The 18,741-nt window shown below is 38.2% G+C and overlaps 1 protein-coding gene across 1 annotated transcript in view; it reads right to left on the minus strand.

Annotated features, from left to right (window-relative positions):
• RECK (reversion inducing cysteine rich protein with kazal motifs) overlaps positions 1-18,741 on the minus strand; it is a 73,383-nt gene that overhangs the window by 25,445 nt on the left and 29,197 nt on the right. The window contains 9 exon segments of the mRNA XM_075705544.1: positions 1,999-2,139; positions 4,333-4,469; positions 4,796-5,008; positions 5,966-6,145; positions 8,177-8,444; positions 8,818-9,015; positions 9,913-9,946; positions 18,095-18,157; positions 18,160-18,174. Of these exon segments, the coding sequence (XP_075561659.1) occupies positions 1,999-2,139; positions 4,333-4,469; positions 4,796-5,008; positions 5,966-6,145; positions 8,177-8,444; positions 8,818-9,015; positions 9,913-9,946; positions 18,095-18,157; positions 18,160-18,174 (1,249 nt within the window).

Here is an 18,741-nt window from a genome sequence, read left to right on the forward strand (position 1 = left end):
ATTACTATTTTACTTTATTTCAATTATTGAACTGTTCTTATCTCAACCCAGGAGTGTTTCTCACTCTTACTCCTCCGATTCTCTCCCCTATCGCATTGGGGTACGGGGAGTGAGCGAGCGGCTGCATGATGCTTAGTTGTTGCCTGGGGCTAAACCACAACAGTCATCTACCTGGACTTCAGCAAAGCCTTTGACACTATCTCCCATAGCATTCTCCTTAGGAAGATGCTGGCTCATGGCTTGGACGGGTGTACTCTTCGCTGGGTAAAAAACTGGCTAGGTGGCCAAGCTCAGAGAGTTGTGGCAAATGGAGTTAAGTCCAGTTGGCAACTGGTCACAAGCGGTGTTCCCGAGGGCTCTGTTTTGGGGCCAGCCTTGTTTAACGTCTTTATCAACGATCAGGATGAGGGGATCGAGTGTGCCCTCACTAAGTTTGCAGATGACACCAAGTTGGGTGGGAGTGTCGATCTGCTTGAGGGTAGGATGGCCCTGCAGAGGGACCTGGACAGGCTGGACTGATGGGCTGAGGCCAATTGTATGAGGTTCAACAAGGCCAAGTGCCAGGTCCTGCACTTGGGTCACAAGAACCCCATGCAACACTACAGGCCTGGGGAAGAGTGGCTGGAAAGCTGCCTGGCCAAAAAGGACCTGGGGCTGCTGGTTGACAGCCGGCTGAACATGAGCCAGCAGTGTGCCCAGGTGGCCAAGAAGGCCAACAGAACCCTGGCTTGTATCAGGAATAGTGTGGCCAGCAGGAGCAGGGAGGTGACTGTCCCCCTGTACTTGGCCCTGGTGAGGCCGCACCTGGAATATTGTGTCCAGTTTTGGGCCCCTCACTACAAGAAAGACATTGACGTGCTGGAGCACATCCAGAGAAGGGCAACGAAGCTGTTGAAGGGTCTGGAGCACAGGTCTTACGAGGAATGGCTGAGGGAACTGGGATTGTTTAGAGAAGAGGAGGCTGAGGGGAGACCTTATCGCTCTCTACAACTACCTGAAAGGAGGTTGTAGTGAGGTGGGTGTTGGGCTCTTCTCCCAAGTAACAAGCGATAGGACGAGAGGAAATGGGCTCAAGCTGCGCCAGGGGAGGTTTCGATTGGATATTAGGAAAAATTTCCTTACGGAAAGGGTAGTCAAGCATTGGAACAGGCTGCCCAGAGAGGTGGTAGAGTCACCATCCCTGGAAGTGTTCAAAAAACAGGTAGACGCAGCACTTTGGGACATGGTTTAGTCTAGTCTACCCTTGATTGGTTTAGTGTGGACTTGGTAGTGTAGGTAGCAAAGGTAGTGAAGCTCTTAAGAAAAAGTTTGGGTATTAATTTACTCAGACTGGAACTAGTTACCCATGAGCTGCTGGAGATATTTTGAGAAGTTGACCTGGCCTATGAAAAAGGGTTTGGGAGAATTCCATGTAAGATACCATCTTGAACTTTAATACAACACCAGAATTTCTGCCAATGGAAATGTACATCCAACTGCACCCTGCAATTGATCAGATTCTCAGAGCTCTCAAAACGTCCTACCAAGACTGACAGCCTGATTTTCATTAATTTCAAGGCAAGACAATGTCCATTTATTTCACCAGTAAGGAGAGCACTGTGGATACTGCTAATAATGTATGGAAATACAGGGCAATACATGTCATGGTGTCTGCAGAAGCAGTGAGCTGCACTGTATTTGCAGTATTTCATGCTTGCAATTTTAAATAGCAGGCAGGCTGCTGCTGCTTAGGGACCATGTATGGACATTTATTTCTTCTTAGGCAAAATAAGTAATATACCTTCTAATAAGATGTTATGTTTCAGTGGACAATAAAAATAGAAACACATCGAGAAATGGAAAGAGCTAGAAGGTAGGCTACACCTTTTGAAAACACAAGATAATTGTGATAATAGTTCTTTTGGGATATCAGCAATTTGCTTTAAAACTTTCAACAAAATTTCAGTAACATATGTTTATCAGCAAAATTCAGGTAAACAGATGTCCAAAAACCCTTACCTGGCACACACAAATATGGAAGACACAGTTCTCCAGATTGACATCCTTTTCTATTTACTTCACATAACTGATTAGCTGCACATGGATTCGGATTACATGGATGTGTAACATCTTCTACAATGTTACCTAAAGAACTTGGGCCTGAAAACAGAATATACAGCACCTATATTGATTTAAATGAGGTTTGTTTTTATTCAGTAAAGCACGACTTTTCTTATATTCAGTAAAATCATATTTTTGACAATTCTGTGAAATTTTTTTTTTTTTTTAACTATACTTGTAGAAGCTTGACATGACAAGGCAGTTAACTTATTTCAAAAGTTTAGTCCTCAATCCTGAAAATAATGACCCAGATGATTCTTCACAAGCAAAATATATTTCCTCTATCTTGTTTCCCCAGTAATTGTATCTATATGACAAAAATACCAACAACAATGACCAGCAGTTTAATCAAGAGAATTCCCATAGTCAAAGATTAACAAACTGGAGGTTTAAAGTATGCTTGATGTTTAACCAAGTTAAGGGAAGGGAAGACAACATCGAAAAGCAGTAGATAGATGGAAAGAACCACGCAAAACTTCAACACATTGTCTCTCTGGGAACAATGGATTTGTTTAGGCATGCTTTTAGTTGCAGCTCTTACTAAACAAAAATTTTACTACTTTCAAAGTTCCTGGGAGTCTGAGGAAGAAATATCAAAATTTAATTTGGAAGAAGGTCTAAGATGGATAAATCCTATGAAGCTAAAAAGGTCTAAACCCTACAGAGATAAATATGCAACAGAAAGTAGTAATAGGGTAGAGCAGATTTGGAAAGTAATGTAAAAAGATGCATTTAAATGAAATCTAGAACCAAGACAAAATTTTACGAATACAATTGTGTTCCATACTGAGGGATAAGACGCGCTAGAAGAAAACAGAATCACAAAAACTTTGTTCTTCCATATACCTACTAAACTCATGTTCTATTGCCCCAAGAGTTAATTTGGGATTAGGTTATTCTAACTGCACAGTTAAAGAACAGAGTTTATGCATCAGGCAGAAGTGTAATTTTGTACATCAAGTTGTGGTCTAAATCATACTGTTGCTTAAGTAACATTTATTTGAGATCAGTCCTCTCAAGCATGATCCAACTTTTGTCCTGTAAATAAATAGTGCTAGTGGTTTTATTATTATAGTACTTTTTTGGCATGTGAGATGACTTCTTGAAGAACAGCATTTTCTTAAAGTAAGATTAACTAGTCTATTTTCAAGTGGGTAAAAATCATTGAAATTCAACAAGCCAGATTATTAGATGATGCAGATTAGTGAACATGCACTGAATATATGAAATCCCCAAAAGAGAATTGTGGTGGGTTAGCCTTGGCTAACATCCAAACTCCCACCCAGTCCTCCCACTCCAAATGGGATGGTGGTAGAAAACAGGTAGAACAGGAACAGAAAAGCTCATGGGTTGAGATAAAGACAGGGAGATTGCATAAGAATTACCACTGTGGGCAAAACTGACTTGACTTGGGGAAAATTAACTAAATTTGTTGCAAATTAAAATAAATATCTAATTACAGATTCGGGTAAGGGGAACAAGAAGACAAACATTAAAGCAACGTCTTTCTTCCTCCCTTTCCCAGGCTCACCTTCACTCCAGATTTCTCTGCCCCTGCCCCAAGTGATGCAGTGGGGATTGGGAAGTGGGGGACGATGGTGACTATGGTTAGTACACACCAGTTTCTCTGCTACTCATTCCTTGTCACACCTTTCCTCTGCTCCAACATGGGCTCTCCATGGCATGCAACTTCCTTCAGGGTATACCCACCTGCTGTGGCATGGGGTCCTCCACAAGGCTGCCTTGTGGATATCTGCTCTGCCATGGAGCACCTCCTCTCCTCCTGCTCCTCTGGCCTTGATACTACCTCTGTTGTTTCTCACTCTTCCTGTTCCCTTCTCCTCCATGTGTCTGGCACTTTTTGCCCTTTCTTAAACATGTTTTCACAGAGGCACCACAAACTTTGTTAAGTGTCTCAGCTTTGGCCTATAGTGGGCCCATTGCCAAGCTGGCTGTGTCTGGCACAGTGCAGTGCCTGACATCTTCCCATACAGCCCCTGCGGCCTCCACTACTACCAAAACAACCTTGCTGTATACACCCAATACAAGAAGCAATCAATGTAACGAGCTATGGCAATTTGAAAAATCCTGTTTTCTCTAATATGTTAAATAAAATGTCTCAAATTCAATACAATTTTCTTTAAAAGAAATAATGAAAGTTATTAAAAGCAGTGATAAGCATTCCAAGTATTTTCGTTTCTAATTTTGTTGCAAAGGTATGTTGATACTTACTCAGGTACGTATCCAAAGGGATACAGTTCTCCAAGTCATCTGTTGGAGATAAGAGCTCACAAATACTTTCAGCTGAGTGGCCTTCAGGGAATTTATTATGATCTCCACATTTCTTCAGTATTTCCACACAATCTGATCTTCAGATAAATAAAGAAACAGAACTTAATGAACACTACTTGAAGAAAAAAGGTATTATATGAAAAAGATTTCTTTCCACATCCTTCGCTTCCCCTAATCCACAACTTTCCCCTTCTGCCTCACAAGAGTGTTTTTTTACATATATATATATGTATATATGTGCTACATTTTACATTTGCAACTATGCAAGCTCATATTCCTTCCGTGTTTGCCTTGCCATGTTTTCCTAACGTTAAGTCAAACACAGTCCTACAGCAGCTTTTTTGTTCTCATTAAAACCCTTAGCAGAACCTCTTAACTGTTTTTTTTCCCCCACAGTACTTACTTGCAGATAATACTTCCTCTAGATTTGCTGTGGCAAGGTTTAATCTGCAGCGAGCAGGCAATTGCCTTCCACATTTCTGGCTGGCATTTTTTAATATCAAGCACAGGAATATTTATAAATGGCATCTTAATACTCCCTTTTTCCCATAGCTTCATGTCATTCATGGCTCCCTGGTCTGACTGAGTATTGCAGCTCCTAAAAAGTTCTGTTGGTCTTAAAAGAAGAAATTAAGATATGGCACGTATACAAGAAGAAGAAAACACCACACATTTTATCTTTCACCATATGAATTGTATAACATTGATATGGCTTGCTTTTTGTGATACAAAAGAAATTAATCCCTTCCACAGTTAAGCAAGATCAAAATCAATTTGAATTCTGTCTTTAAGGAAAATAAGCTCTTTAAGACTTGAGGCTAAAAGTCCCTTCTCACCTCTACCTCTTAGATCAAATATCACTTAAATTTTTCTTACCTGAAGAAAGTTGACTTAAAAGCAAATATCTTAGATATCCTGAATATCTGTGCAAATGTTTTCTGGTGAATCACTAATGCAAGTTGATTTATCATTTATATTTGCCCAGGCTGCATCTACCACATATGTGATTCTACTACTCATATAACACTCATTGCACTGTATACTATTTCAAAGAAAAGCCAGAGATCTCTAATAGCTAGCAAAATTTTAAATGCTTTTTTAAGCTCAAACTATTTAACTTGTAACCTTGCAATTACTAATTAAGACACCACTTTTAAATCATGCATTTTGCCCTATAGAGTAAAAAACCACAGAAATATCTCTGAAAGAAAAGGAATTTTGAAAAAAAGAGTAACACGTAAATTTAACAAGAATTTTTACCTTATTTATAAACACAACATCCCAGTAATCATGCTTACTTGTCTATACAGTAAGATAGAGGAATACGTTGCTAATACATCGTGACATTTTACAAGTTCATGGGTTAGCTTTTATTCTTGTTAAGTTTTGTTATGCTGTTAAATACATTTCCAAAAGTTCATTCTAAAGAAAAACTATTTATTTTTAAATTATCTAAAAAAACATTTGCAGAAAGACAACTACATACAATCTCAAAATAAGCCTGAAAAACATTTTGGTTTTTAAATCAAAGCACAGGAATTCCTTTATAAAATATTCAGTGTGTCTCTCCTACCTGTTATTAAAATTAGTGCAGTAAGTAAGATTTCTACAGCCCAGCTGACAAGGTTCTCGTACATCTGCTAAACAGGTCAACATGGAAACTTCAACTGCATTATACTCACAAAAGCGATCAAATTCTTGCCAGCTCTGTGAATTGCCCCAGCTTGTGCTATAAAGTTTAGTGCAGAGCTCTCTGAAAAAAGAAATATAGATGAAGAAAACAAAAGAACAGCAGTTGTTCAGATATAGCAGAGCCTATCATTTCTTTGCTGATCACAACAGCCTGCACTCACTGCAGAAGACTCTGTTAGTGCCCACAATGCCTGCAAGAGCATCCGAATGTTGTGCTCAAAGCAAATAACCCCACTTCACCATTTTCCAAGTTTTCCAGTTTTGCATAAGAATGCTAGCAAATCTTTAAGCTAGTGTCCTTGTTTCAGCTGGGATAGAGTTCATTTTCTTCCTAGTAGCTGGTATAGTGCTGTGTTTTGGATTTCGGATAAGAATAATGTTGATAACACACCGATGTTTTAGTTGTTGCTGAGCAGTGCTTCGACTAAATCAAGGACTTTTCAGCTTCCCATGCTGTACTGACTGAGAAGGCTGGAGATGCACAAGAAGCTGGGAGCCAGGACAGCTGACCCAAACTGGCCAAAGGGATATTCCATATGACGTCATGCTGAACCAAATACTGGGGGGAGGAGTTGGCCAGGGGCACGCAGCTGCTGCTTGGGAACTGGCTAGGCATTGGTCAGCAGGTGGTGAGCAACTGTATTGTGCATCACTTGTTTTGTATATTCTTTTATCATTATTATTATTTTCCCTTTCTTTTCTGTCCTATTAATTTGTCTTTATCTCAACCGATGAGTTTTACCTTTTTTCTGCTTCTCTCCCCCATCCCACTGAGGGGGGAGCGAGCAAATGGCTGTGTGGTGTTTAGCTGCCTGCTGGGTTAAAACATGACAGCTGGTAAGACTGAAAGACTTCAGAATATAAAACTGCAGTATCCAATAAAAATGCAATAGCTGGAAACCTGAACTAATGGCTTTGAGGTGAGAACTATCCCAGCTAATTTTACTTGTAATAAATCTAAGGTTGAAATGATAATGAACAACTTTTAATCCCACCCTTCAACTTCAAAACACACCTTCTCCTCCGATAGAAACAACTGGCAAGCAAAATACATTTCTTTTTGCCCTGATGTTGGAAACAGGTGTACTGTTTGTTGCTTGTGTTTGAGATGTTTCCTGGTGTCAGCAATACCCAAGCCACTTTGTTTGCAGCAATATCCTACAAACTACAACTGTTCCCATCCCAACTGAAGGTATGGAACTTCACTGTACTATTAAAGTCTACTGTATATGTGAGGGAAGGATCATTTTTAGAATTCATTGTCAAAACAAGCAACTAAAAGGTATTATATCAACTGCCCTATGCTACAATGTTCTAAGAAATAATGTAACTCCAGGGGTCTACTACTAAACTCATTATAAGATCCTGCTGCATTCAGGATCTGTTGTTTTGTTACTGAAAACATTGATATAAAAGGAAGTTAACAGCTCAAAAAAATCAATGTCTGCAACTTATTTTGACATCTTGATGCATTGAAAATGCAATAATGATCTATTTTTAAAGTGGACAGATAACCACTCTAAAACTAGAAATGCTCCAATTACACTTATTTGGCAAGGGTGCAACTATTTGCTGAAAACCTTTTTTTTTTTTTAAATATCGGAATAGTTAGTTCTGTTATTTAATTATTAAATAACCTAAATTGTTTTTCATTGACAAAAATCTGAATAGCATCTAGTAAGGAATACTGCTAAGGTTTTAACAGGCAGCAAACAGGTACTTGAGAGTTTGTGCAGTTCATTGTCCCCTTGGCTCTCTTTAGCATCTGGTTAAGGCCTCTTCACCTTGTTGCAATATTGGCTATCACAGCCACAAGTAAGGTAAAGGTTTCACTAACTTAGTGCGTCTGCTATAATAAGCCAGTGCTAAAAACGAGGAAAGTGTGATTTCTCCTATGGAACAGTATTTTTTGAGATACAAAGTAAGCACTGGACAGAATGTGACACCCATCTGATTACCTAAACCTGTATTTTTCCTAAGAATTCACAAAACTCTTTATTTGATGTACATAGCAGGATTCGGGCAAAGGCCTGATATAAGACAGCTTCTGAAACATTTTCACAACTGGAAATGAGGGTAGAGACATACTGACCTACATGTGGAAGAATTTGCTTTAGAACAGCAATGGAGCTTAGCTCCATCAAGGCCTGTTGAAGGTGGAGGGTGCACAGTGACTCCTGGGTGAACAGATCTTGAACTCTCAAGAAAACATTGCCAAAGTGGATCCTGAGGGAGAGGCATTGTTTTACAGCCTTCTATAAGTCCATCAACAATTTCAAGCTCTGTTTTCATTGACATTAGAATTCTCTTACAAGCAGTCTGACATGCATAGTCTTCTGCTCTATCACAGCAATACAAACCTGTTAAAAAAATTAAAAATAGTTAATCATCAAGCATACAACCACCAAGATGCATGACTTAACAGTCCTCAAAGAAAAAGTGCTATAAGGAGGCCTCCCCCGCCTCCCCCCAGTAATCTCAAATAGTATTGCTTCTTTTAAATGGAAACAGAATCAACTAAACCACCAGTATGTAGAATTAAAAAAATAAATAATGCACCTAAAACAAAAGTTATCATTATATAAAGTCGTATAATTACAAATAGAAATACATTAATACAATTTATACAATAGACTTACAGAAAAACACATTTTATATAACAGTGCATACAATCCTCAAACATTTTCAGTATTTTTACAACCTTCAGTAAAGAAGGATTTTTTTTATACTTACTATCTGTAGGATTTCTCATTGGATATGACTGTGTATAGTTGTTCACACAGTGTATAAGCTGAGGGCTAATAGATGCACAGTAATTTTCAACTGCTTTAATTTGTGAAGGACCAGGAGAAGAGTCTGTCCGAAAAATTGCTTGACAATATTCCCGACAGTTCGTATGATGACCTGCATAACTGCAACAGACTGACCCCACTGGGGAAACAAACAAACAAACAACAGAAAATCTATGGGTTCCTACACAGAGAAATGAAGAAATGAACGTCTGCACCACACACAATGACGTTCAAGGTATTACCATTAAAAAAAATTAAGAAATTCTTCTATGCTCTATTAAAATAATCTCTGTCTACAGAATGACTGGGACTATCTGTAACTAGCCAAATTAGATTTGTTTGTTTGGCTGGAGAAAAAAGTCCCTAAAGCCGTCTTGAACTCAAGTTCAAGACACCAGCAAGCCAGCTGAATGTTATCTTCAGCTGTTTTGTTCTTATTTAAGGTAAACAGCCTTGTCCTATAATCAAATCATTAGACAAATATTAATAGTAAAAAAATAAATGAGTAGTATCCCAAAACCCATTAAAAAAAGCAGACAGATAGTATTGTGATTCACCCATTTTTGATATGTTATTAAATATACAGAGAAATACATTTACTAGAATTAATTCTGAGACCCTGATTTCTTTTCATTTTATATAGACAGACATCAGGCACAGAACACTTGCATGGTGCAAGATTTCATCTACACGTTTAATTTTGTTACTTAAACGAATTTAATTTTCTTACTTAAATGTTACATTACATCAAATGAACAAAGCAGAAGGAAAACACGAGCTTCTAAGCAATCATCAAAATAGGACAGAAAAAACAAATACAGATACACAAATTAAAAACTGATATAAATTATATGAACAGCCCAATCCCCTTATCACTAGAGCAGGAAAATTTATGCATGTGGTTTGTCCTTCTATAGAACTGAATCCATATCATTGTGTATATGTACACCCACAGAATTTCTTACATTTTAGAGAAAAAAGGATAGAACAATATAAAAGAAAAACAAAACCCCCAAACTATTAATTACATACTTACTTTCATTTCTGTTAATACAACTAAAGAGAGCATTCTGAAATCAAAACAAAAATAGTGTTACAAGCCAGAAAACGTCAAATAAATATTTGTGTCCAGTCATCTCTTACAATGAGCTAATAAATCTAACTTTGCTATTATTTGTTCCAATTAGATTGGATTAAAAGAAAAACACTCTATAAAAACACTGAAAGTAGGAAATTAAAAGATCAGGGGTCACCTGGATTCTGTGTGCACTCATAATAAAATAGATAAATATTCAAGTAAGTAAACAGGAAGACTTTCCTGGACAAACTTAGAAACAGCGTGCTATAATAGGGTGTCCCAAAATGTTGGGTGGGGTTTTTTTTATGGCAATAATTTCATCTATGTGAAAAAAATAACTCTGCACAGATGTAAACATGCAAATAGAAAATCTCAAACTAACTCAACAACAATATTCCTTAAAAGCTAAAGTATGCTATCAACTCCCTTAAACTGCAGCCAAAAGGTACACTTGGGGGATACACAACATGCCAAATGACAGAAAGGGAACACATACACCCTGATGTTTTGTTTCAGAAGACTCTAATCCACAGAGCAATCGCAGAATCATAGAATAGTTTGGGTTGGAAGGGACCTTTAAAGGTCATCTAGTCCAACCCCCCTGCAGTGAGCAGGGACAGCTTTAACTAGAGCAGGTTGCTCAGAGCCCCATCCAACCCGGCCTTGAAGGTTTCTAGGGATGGGGCCTCCAATACCTCTCTGGGCAACCTGTTCCAGTGTTTCAGAACCCTCACTGTAAAAAACTCCTTCCTTATATCTGGTCTGAATCTACCCCCTTTTAGTTTAAAGCCAGTACCCCTTGTCCTATCGCTACAGGTCCTACTAAAAAGTCTGTCCCCATCTTTCTTACAAGCCCCCTTTAAGTACTGAAAGGCTGCAATGAGGTCTCCCCGGAGCCTTCTCTTCTCCAGGCTGGACAACCCCAACACTCTCAGCCTTTCTTCACAGGAGAGATGTTCCATCCCTCGGATCATTTTTGCGGCCCTCCTCTGGACCTGTTCCAACAGGTTCATGTCCTTCTTGTGCTGAGGGCTCCAGAGCTGGATATAGTACTCCAGGTGGGGTCTCTCCAGAGTGGAGTAGAGGGGCAGAATCACCTCCCTCAAGACTACTGACTCTTGCCAAAAACAACCAGTCTTCCCCACACTGAAAAAAGGCACATTTCTTCTTAAAAAAAAAAGAAAAAAAGATACCGCATGTAAGCTTTTCGGAACTCCATGAAAAGATGAAGTCATGAGGTTGAAATTCCAAAATGTAGTTGCCAATTATCAAAGACTTTAAAATTATATGATTGTGAAAAAGAAGAGAAATTTGAATCCCCTCCGCACCTGACCTCCACATTTGTCAGAATACCAGATCATAAAAAGTGCTCAAATACATTAACAGAGTGACAAAACACAATCCCCATCTTCATATGAAGTTCCTGATCTCCTTTATTTCCCCTATCCCCATCATTAAACAAATGTGTATTTTACACTGCATCTAGAGAAAACAGAAACACCGTCATATTTATCCACAAACATACTGTGGGATTAAAATCTTGCTTCAGTACAGCAAAATATCACATGTGCTACTACCTCTACATAGTAGAGAAGTACATAACAACAGACCTCAAAATGCAGACCTAACTTAAAACTCAGTAGTTCACTAGATTCTTCATCTATGTTAGTTACTAGTATTTACTGCATTGCAGAGAAGTGGGTATCGCAAATAATCTTTGGGGTATTTTTGTGAAAATTTGTACTGCTGCGAACAGATAGAAGTGCTACATTTTTAAAGTGAAGAAAATACAAACGCGTTAGGAATCATCTTGATGTTTTTGTTTTTCTTTTTGTCTTAGACATTGCTTAGAGTACAGGAGTTTGTTTTTCAATTCATATTCTTGCTTTCTTCTCGGAGATCATTTGAGTCAATTAATCTGGTTTGGCAGCATCCTTATTTCCCCCCGCTACAGTCTAGGTAGGATTACAAAGAAAAGCAAACTAAATAGCAAAGTGATCAAATCTCCCAGTGGCTAACTCATAAAAATACCAGTAACTACAACACCTGAATGCTGAGGATTTCCCCTCAAGCAGCTTGCTCGCGTTCAGTTATGCTGAACAGGGAAGGCTAAATACAGAATATATTCACAGGAGCGGCACAAACAGCCAGTCTCATCTCTACTAGACAGCTTTAGTATATAACCCACACTTTCTGCACCCTTTCTGTTACCTACTCACTTTCAGAGACATCTTAAATCCTGACACCAGAATCAGTAACTATTATAGAGTCCCAACTTCTTATTCCATTGAAGTGCTACTCATTAAGCACATGTATTCCACTAGAGAACTGGAGAATTCTATAATCCTACTTTCCCTTTTTAAAAATTTTTTTTCCTCATGAAAGTTTTGTAAGTACTCAAGTAAAAACATGATTCTTTTTAAAATGTTGTTCTTCATTTTCATAGCTATATTAATCCTCTTTTCTGTTGTTCATTCAAGAAAAAGCACTTCAGAACACAGATTGTCTCTCTATGCGTGAATTAGCATTCAAGTGAATTAGCATTCCTGCACAGACAGTTCTGATGAAAACCTGAAGAGCCAAAAGAATTATTTACTGTTCCAAAAGACAGAAGACTCACATTTTAACTTAGATTTGAAAACCTTCAAGCCTTCATGTTTCAGTTTGCATCATGCCATTAATGATTTTATTTTATGCTGCAATTTAAATCACAAGTTCCAACTTGCCAATTACTCTTTATGCCATGTAAATCATAGTGCCACAATCCTGTTTTCTACAGTCTCATATTTATATACCATCTTCTTGATAATGTATTTTTGGATAGTGAAATATGTTAACAGTCAAACGCAAGATTTTAAAGAGTCCCAAAAGACAGTCCCAATACTCTAGTGAGCAGCATCACTTTCCTCTATTTACAGTCAGAAATTAATGTAAACCATGGGTAAACCATGGCAGATTTGGCACTGAAATGATGACTCTCATAGAGTAAACACAAATCTAACTTGAAAATATAAGTTAGATTTCCATGAACACCAGCTACTTATAACTTTAGCAATCATGAATAAAAGCACAGGTCTATTGAGAACACCTCACACAAAAATTCCAAAGTCTGCCTTATATAAAACAATGCCCAAAACCTCAAAGTAACAATTCAGACACTTTATTTGCATTCTTCTAATATACTCTACAAAATTTTAGATCTTTTCTCCCAAGAGCACAGACAATGTATAATTTCTCTGAGACTGAGAATGAATTTGCAGCAACATTATCATCCCAGCAGCAAGTTTTCATCTGATTCACCATCCTGGTATTGGCTGGGATAGAGTTAATTTTCTTCCTAGCAGCAGGCATAGTGCTGTGTTTTGGATTTAGGATGAGAATAATGTTGATAACACACCGATGTTTTAGTTGTTGCCAAGTACTGCTTATGCTAGTCAAGGACTTTTCAGCTTCCCATGCTCTGCCAGGTGCACAACAAACTGGGAGGGGGCACAGCCAGAATAGTTGATCCAAACTGACCAAAGGGCTATTCCATACCATATGATGTCATGCTCAGATTAGAAACTGGGGGGGGTTGGGGGGGGGGGGGCAGAGAAACCGCTGCTCAGGGATGGGCTGGGTATCGGTCTGTGGGTGGTGAGCAATTGCATTGCGCATCATTGATTTTGTGTATTATTATTATCCCTTCCTTTTCAGTCCTATTAAACTGTCTTTATCTCAGCTCATGAATTTTACTTTTTTTCTCTCCGATTCTCTCCCCCACCCACTGTGTGTGTGGGGGGTGGGGTGGGACGGAGGAATGAGCAAATGGCTGTGTGGTGTTTAGCTGCCTGCTGGGTTAAACCACAACATTCACTTCACATTTTCTCTCTTTACTACCCACAAAGCAAATCCTGTCACCCATTCATCTGTGTAACACAGATGATTGAGAACTCCTGGAAACAGAACATGTAGACAAAGTCATCATCCTACATCTGTAAAGAACAGATTTATACTGTTGCTTAAAGGCTCATGTCATTTTTATAGCACCACACATCCTTCTCTATGGATGCCAGACAACAGTTATCAGAAAGTCACTGTTTCAATGTGGCCACCTGGTTTCTTTGGGACCTTCCGTGTATGAAAAAAGAAACAACTGTCAGATAGGAATTCCCATACACAACATCACTCTGACCCAAAATTGACTGTCTGCAGAAGCTGCTGAAATAAGACTTCACACTCACCTTATATCAAGCACTGGAACTGGCATACTAACCAGCCAGGTAGTAAGCAACATTGTAACTTTATTAATTAATGCACTGGGACAGTAGAGGCTCCTGAGAAGGCTGAAGTGTCTGTCATGGTTATACCTAAGTACTTGACCATACTGTTAGCACAAACAATACTTAGAATCATGATGTAATGCTGCTATAAACTCAGCTAAAAATTGTCATGTTATTTAAAAGTTGAATATTACAAAAAAGGTATTAAAAAGCAGTTCAGGGATAATCGTGTCACTGGCCCTGTTAGCTCAGATTGCATTTTGTAACTACACACAAAACAATGTTGAGAAGATTATGGTGTCTACCAACACTCGTCCTCTAAAGAAGGGCTCAAGCTGAGACAGAATCATCTTCTTGTATCAATTTTTTCACACCAATTTTACACAGGCAGGATGCCCTAACCAGATAATAAATCTTCTTTCTGTACTTTGAAACTATAGTTCCACAGACTGCTGAATCACTGTAATAATGCTCGTATTTCTGTTAAGAGGAGGTGATCTTACTTCTCTTTTCCATACCTTGTTTTCAACTCTTCTCTCCCTGTTCCCAGTTGTATAGTCTTGTGTATGCTTTTATACCAGCTCTGGCACTAATCATCTTGCCATGACCTGATTTTTCTCAGTAACCCTGCTGAAAACTCCTTTTTCTCATCTCCCAGGAATTTAAATTAGCGATTTCAACAAGTATAATACTGTTAGAATAGAATCATCTTTTAGATGCCATCTTTTAGAAGGATCTGCCAGATACCAGAGGCAGAATAAGATAAGGAGAAGTATATTTGTATGGCTAGCTGTGGGAGGGAATGTGTGCGGAAAAAGGGCAGTTGCAGGAAAGAACAGGAAGAACTTCAGCTGCACTGAGTTGTTAAAGCAGCTCACCATATTTCATGAAACTGTAGTGCCTGTAGCCACCACAGAATACAGTACTAGTTAGGGTGCTGGATAGGTCTGGATAATTGTTCAGTTTCCCAGAAAGTACAGGTACACACGTGGGGAGTGTAGCTACACAGACATGAGAGAATCTTAAACCAAAACAAAACAAAAATTAGTGTGTAGACACCTGCTCATAAATAAAGCTGATAACAGCATTAGACAGTCAGTCTGATTTGAATTACTAACCCTAACTTCGTTACAGAACACAGGGTTAACACCCATCTCTAGTAAAGAAATATTTAAATCAGCAGCTTTTCTGCCCATTCAAGCTTCCTTCTGTATCTGCTAGTGAACTGTCAGAAGAGAAGGACAGAGCAAACAATGCAAAGGATAAAACAGATATAGGTAAGGAAAAACAAAACAAAAATACTCCCACAAAAACCAAAAAAGCAGAAAAGGATGCTCTCTTTAAAGGAAGAACTAAGTCAGCAAGATCTGGGAAAATGAAGAAAAAAGGCAATACCGTGTACACGCACAGAGTCTGATACTCCATTTTCAACTTGTGAATAAAATATTAAGTGAACAAAGATGGCAATATTGAAATTCATAAAACACAAACATAATGATTTGTTTTACTTGTGCATTAATCTCATCTTTCAGACTTCTCTTTTTTTTAAAAACCAAATGTTGCAGAAACTGGTGATTAAAGCCAGTGAGACTATAAGCAGAAGGAATGGAAAGTGGCAGGCAGAGACAGGCAACACAACCGTGTGTGTAAGCCTTAAAGAAAACAGTCTCAAAGATCTTTTGGTGTTACGGAAATTGAAAAAGGCAAATTAAGTTTATCCAGCAGAGAACATTGTCCAGTCTTCCTCACCAGAAGCTCCTTGAAGAAAGATTTTAGCCAGTACTGCAGGACCTAACTGGTTTCGCTCTTTTTGGAGCTCATCAGCTGCAGGTAACGGCTCAAAAACCAAAATGCATGCACATGAACACAAATAGAGCAGAACACATGCTTGTATATTATAAGCACATTTTTTCTAAATGGCTGCTTCTTGTGTCTTGAATTAAAAGTGACAGCGAAACTGTTCTTTCACACCAGAATTTAAGAGTATTTTGCTAAAAATCAAAGATTATTTTCCTCCCTAAAAACTATCATGGTATCTGTATTCTACTAACTCTGGCAGAAAAGTAAGTTTAGTACTGTTGTCTTGGGCAACCTAACCATGTTAAATATTTGAATATAGATCCTACCCAATTAAGGTAGGATCTATTAAGGCCATCTTAATTTAGAAGTATTCCTACAGTTAACAAATACACTAGGAAACAAAATGCTTCACTTGATGAGAACAGTAATGAAAGTCCTGTTAACCTCTGCTTGACTTCTTTTAATCTTAGAAATTATCAACAGGAGTTAAAGTCAGAAGGTAACATACTAAAGTTTAGTGGAGTCAGCTGAAGTTTCAAATGATGATGCATATCTGTTAAGAACTTTAAAAACTTGCAGTAATTAACAAGGCCAAGATTTTCCTCAATTATGTAAACCAGTAAAGAAGTGAGAATACTTGCACAGTAAGGTAGAACAAAATCACTGGAACTTAAATTTTGGCAAGATTATTGAATGTTCTATCAACCTTCTTTGAACAGTAGAGACAAAAAGCACCAGAAGGTAAGATGACAATAATATTAGCTACAATGTGCAATATATGGTCAGAGTCCACCCTGAATTCGTTAAGTAGTATTTCCAGAGGCCACACACAGCCATGTACCTTAGGCGTTCATTAAAACTGTTTTGGAACCTTTTCCTAAACGATGTCCTAAACAGCTCCTTCAGTTACAGAATCATAGAATCGTTTAGGTTAGAAAAGACCTTTAAGATCATCCAGTCCAACCATTAAGCTAACGTTACCAAAGTCCACCACTAAACCAGTTAAGGGTAGAGTAGCAATTTCATGTTTCCTGGCTTGGTGGCTGGATTATTTTTAATGAAAGTAAAAAGTAGGAATCATTAAGATTGGAAAGGACCTCTAAGATCATCATTCCAATCATCAACCCAACACCACCATGCCCACTAAACCTTGTCCAAAGTGCCATGTCTACCTGTTTTTGAACACTTCCAGGGATGGTGACTCCACCACCTCTCTGGGCAGCCTGTTCCAATGCTTCTTCCTACTCTTGTTGCTTTGTGCGTTCCTAGGGAGAGAGGGTGTCGCAGAAGAGCTAAAAACTGCTGACTGCCTTTTTCAGAAGGGGTAATCAGTAGTCAGCATTCACTAAAACCTCAGCATAAAGCAGGATCATATGACCCTAGAAGATAAAACAAGCCAATACTGTTGCACAGTGAATACTTTTCTGAATCCCTACTACAGCACTTGAAGCTACAGGCACTGCATCTGAAGTTTCTGTACTTAAAAACTGTAAGAAAACAGATTAAGCTAAACAGTGCTCAAATCTGTTAGAGCAAAAATACCTTTAAACAGTCTCCAAGGACATCAAAAGTGTTTACTAGTGTGTGTCAAAAATAGTTTTAAGAGCACGAAGCTAAACAATGGGCAACCCTGCAAATTATATTTCCACTGCCTGGCAGATGTTAATAGCACTCAGCTGCAGCAAAGCTCTCATAATGGCAATTAACTAGAGAAGTTTGAATGTCTTTTTAGTACACATGAAATAAGAACTGGAGTATTTAATGTGCAGAGAGGTGAACTCACAGTACGCAGTGTAGAGACTCAAGAGCTGCAATCTAATGGAAATTTTTACTTCTCTCTCCATGCACAGAAGAAAGAAAAGCAATCTTAAATGCAATAATAAAGCCTTTACAGCTTCTTTCAAGCTTTATAACCTATTTTCAGTTACTCTTCCAGGCATGTATTCCATGCAGTCTTTTAAAAAAATGAACCTCAACTTTACACAAAACTTTTAAAAATAGGAAAAATCAGAAAATCCTACATGTAATCCATACAGTCTCCACTTCTGTTTTCTTTGACTACTTTGACTACTACCTACCTTCTTTTTAGAGGAAGACGAACAGGATAACAGAAAGCTGGAAGAAGTAGTGAAAGATAAAAGAGTTGAGACGCATAGAACTAGAGAAAAAATGAAGATGACAAAATGAGTATCTGAGAAGCAGAAGATGGGAAAAAGGACTACCACAATAAAATCTTTCAAAAGAAAGCCAATAAAGTACCTTTCAGCAACACTCAAAAATACTCAGCAAGAATTTCTGTATGCAGTGCTACTTGAAAATAAAAAATGTTTAACAGGACACGCACTCTTCAATGCACTGATCAAAAATGAATAGCTTATTACAATACGATTCATTTCTAAAATGTGTAAAAATCTCCAAATTAGAAGAATCACAAGGTTCATAAATATGTACAGTAAAAGTAATCCAGAAACATATGATCAGCAGAAAAAGCATCTTCAAATTAATCTTGTGAAAAGCTGGCACATCAATGGGAAAGTGATTCTGCTACTGTACAACCTGAGACTCCACTTAGCAACTTCAAACTTTGTGACACCTCCTGCTTGGAGTTTAGGTTTTTTTCACTGCTCTGAATGCTATGCCCTAGACTTACCTCATTCTTCATGCTCACTTAGTGGGAAGCTGAAGGGTAACTCATGCAGTTGCTTCCCTAATCTCAGAAGATTAC

Source organism: Pelecanus crispus, chromosome 2 (genome assembly GCF_030463565.1).
Source record: "Pelecanus crispus isolate bPelCri1 chromosome 2, bPelCri1.pri, whole genome shotgun sequence".
Classification (NCBI taxonomy): domain Eukaryota; kingdom Metazoa; phylum Chordata; class Aves; order Pelecaniformes; family Pelecanidae; genus Pelecanus; species Pelecanus crispus.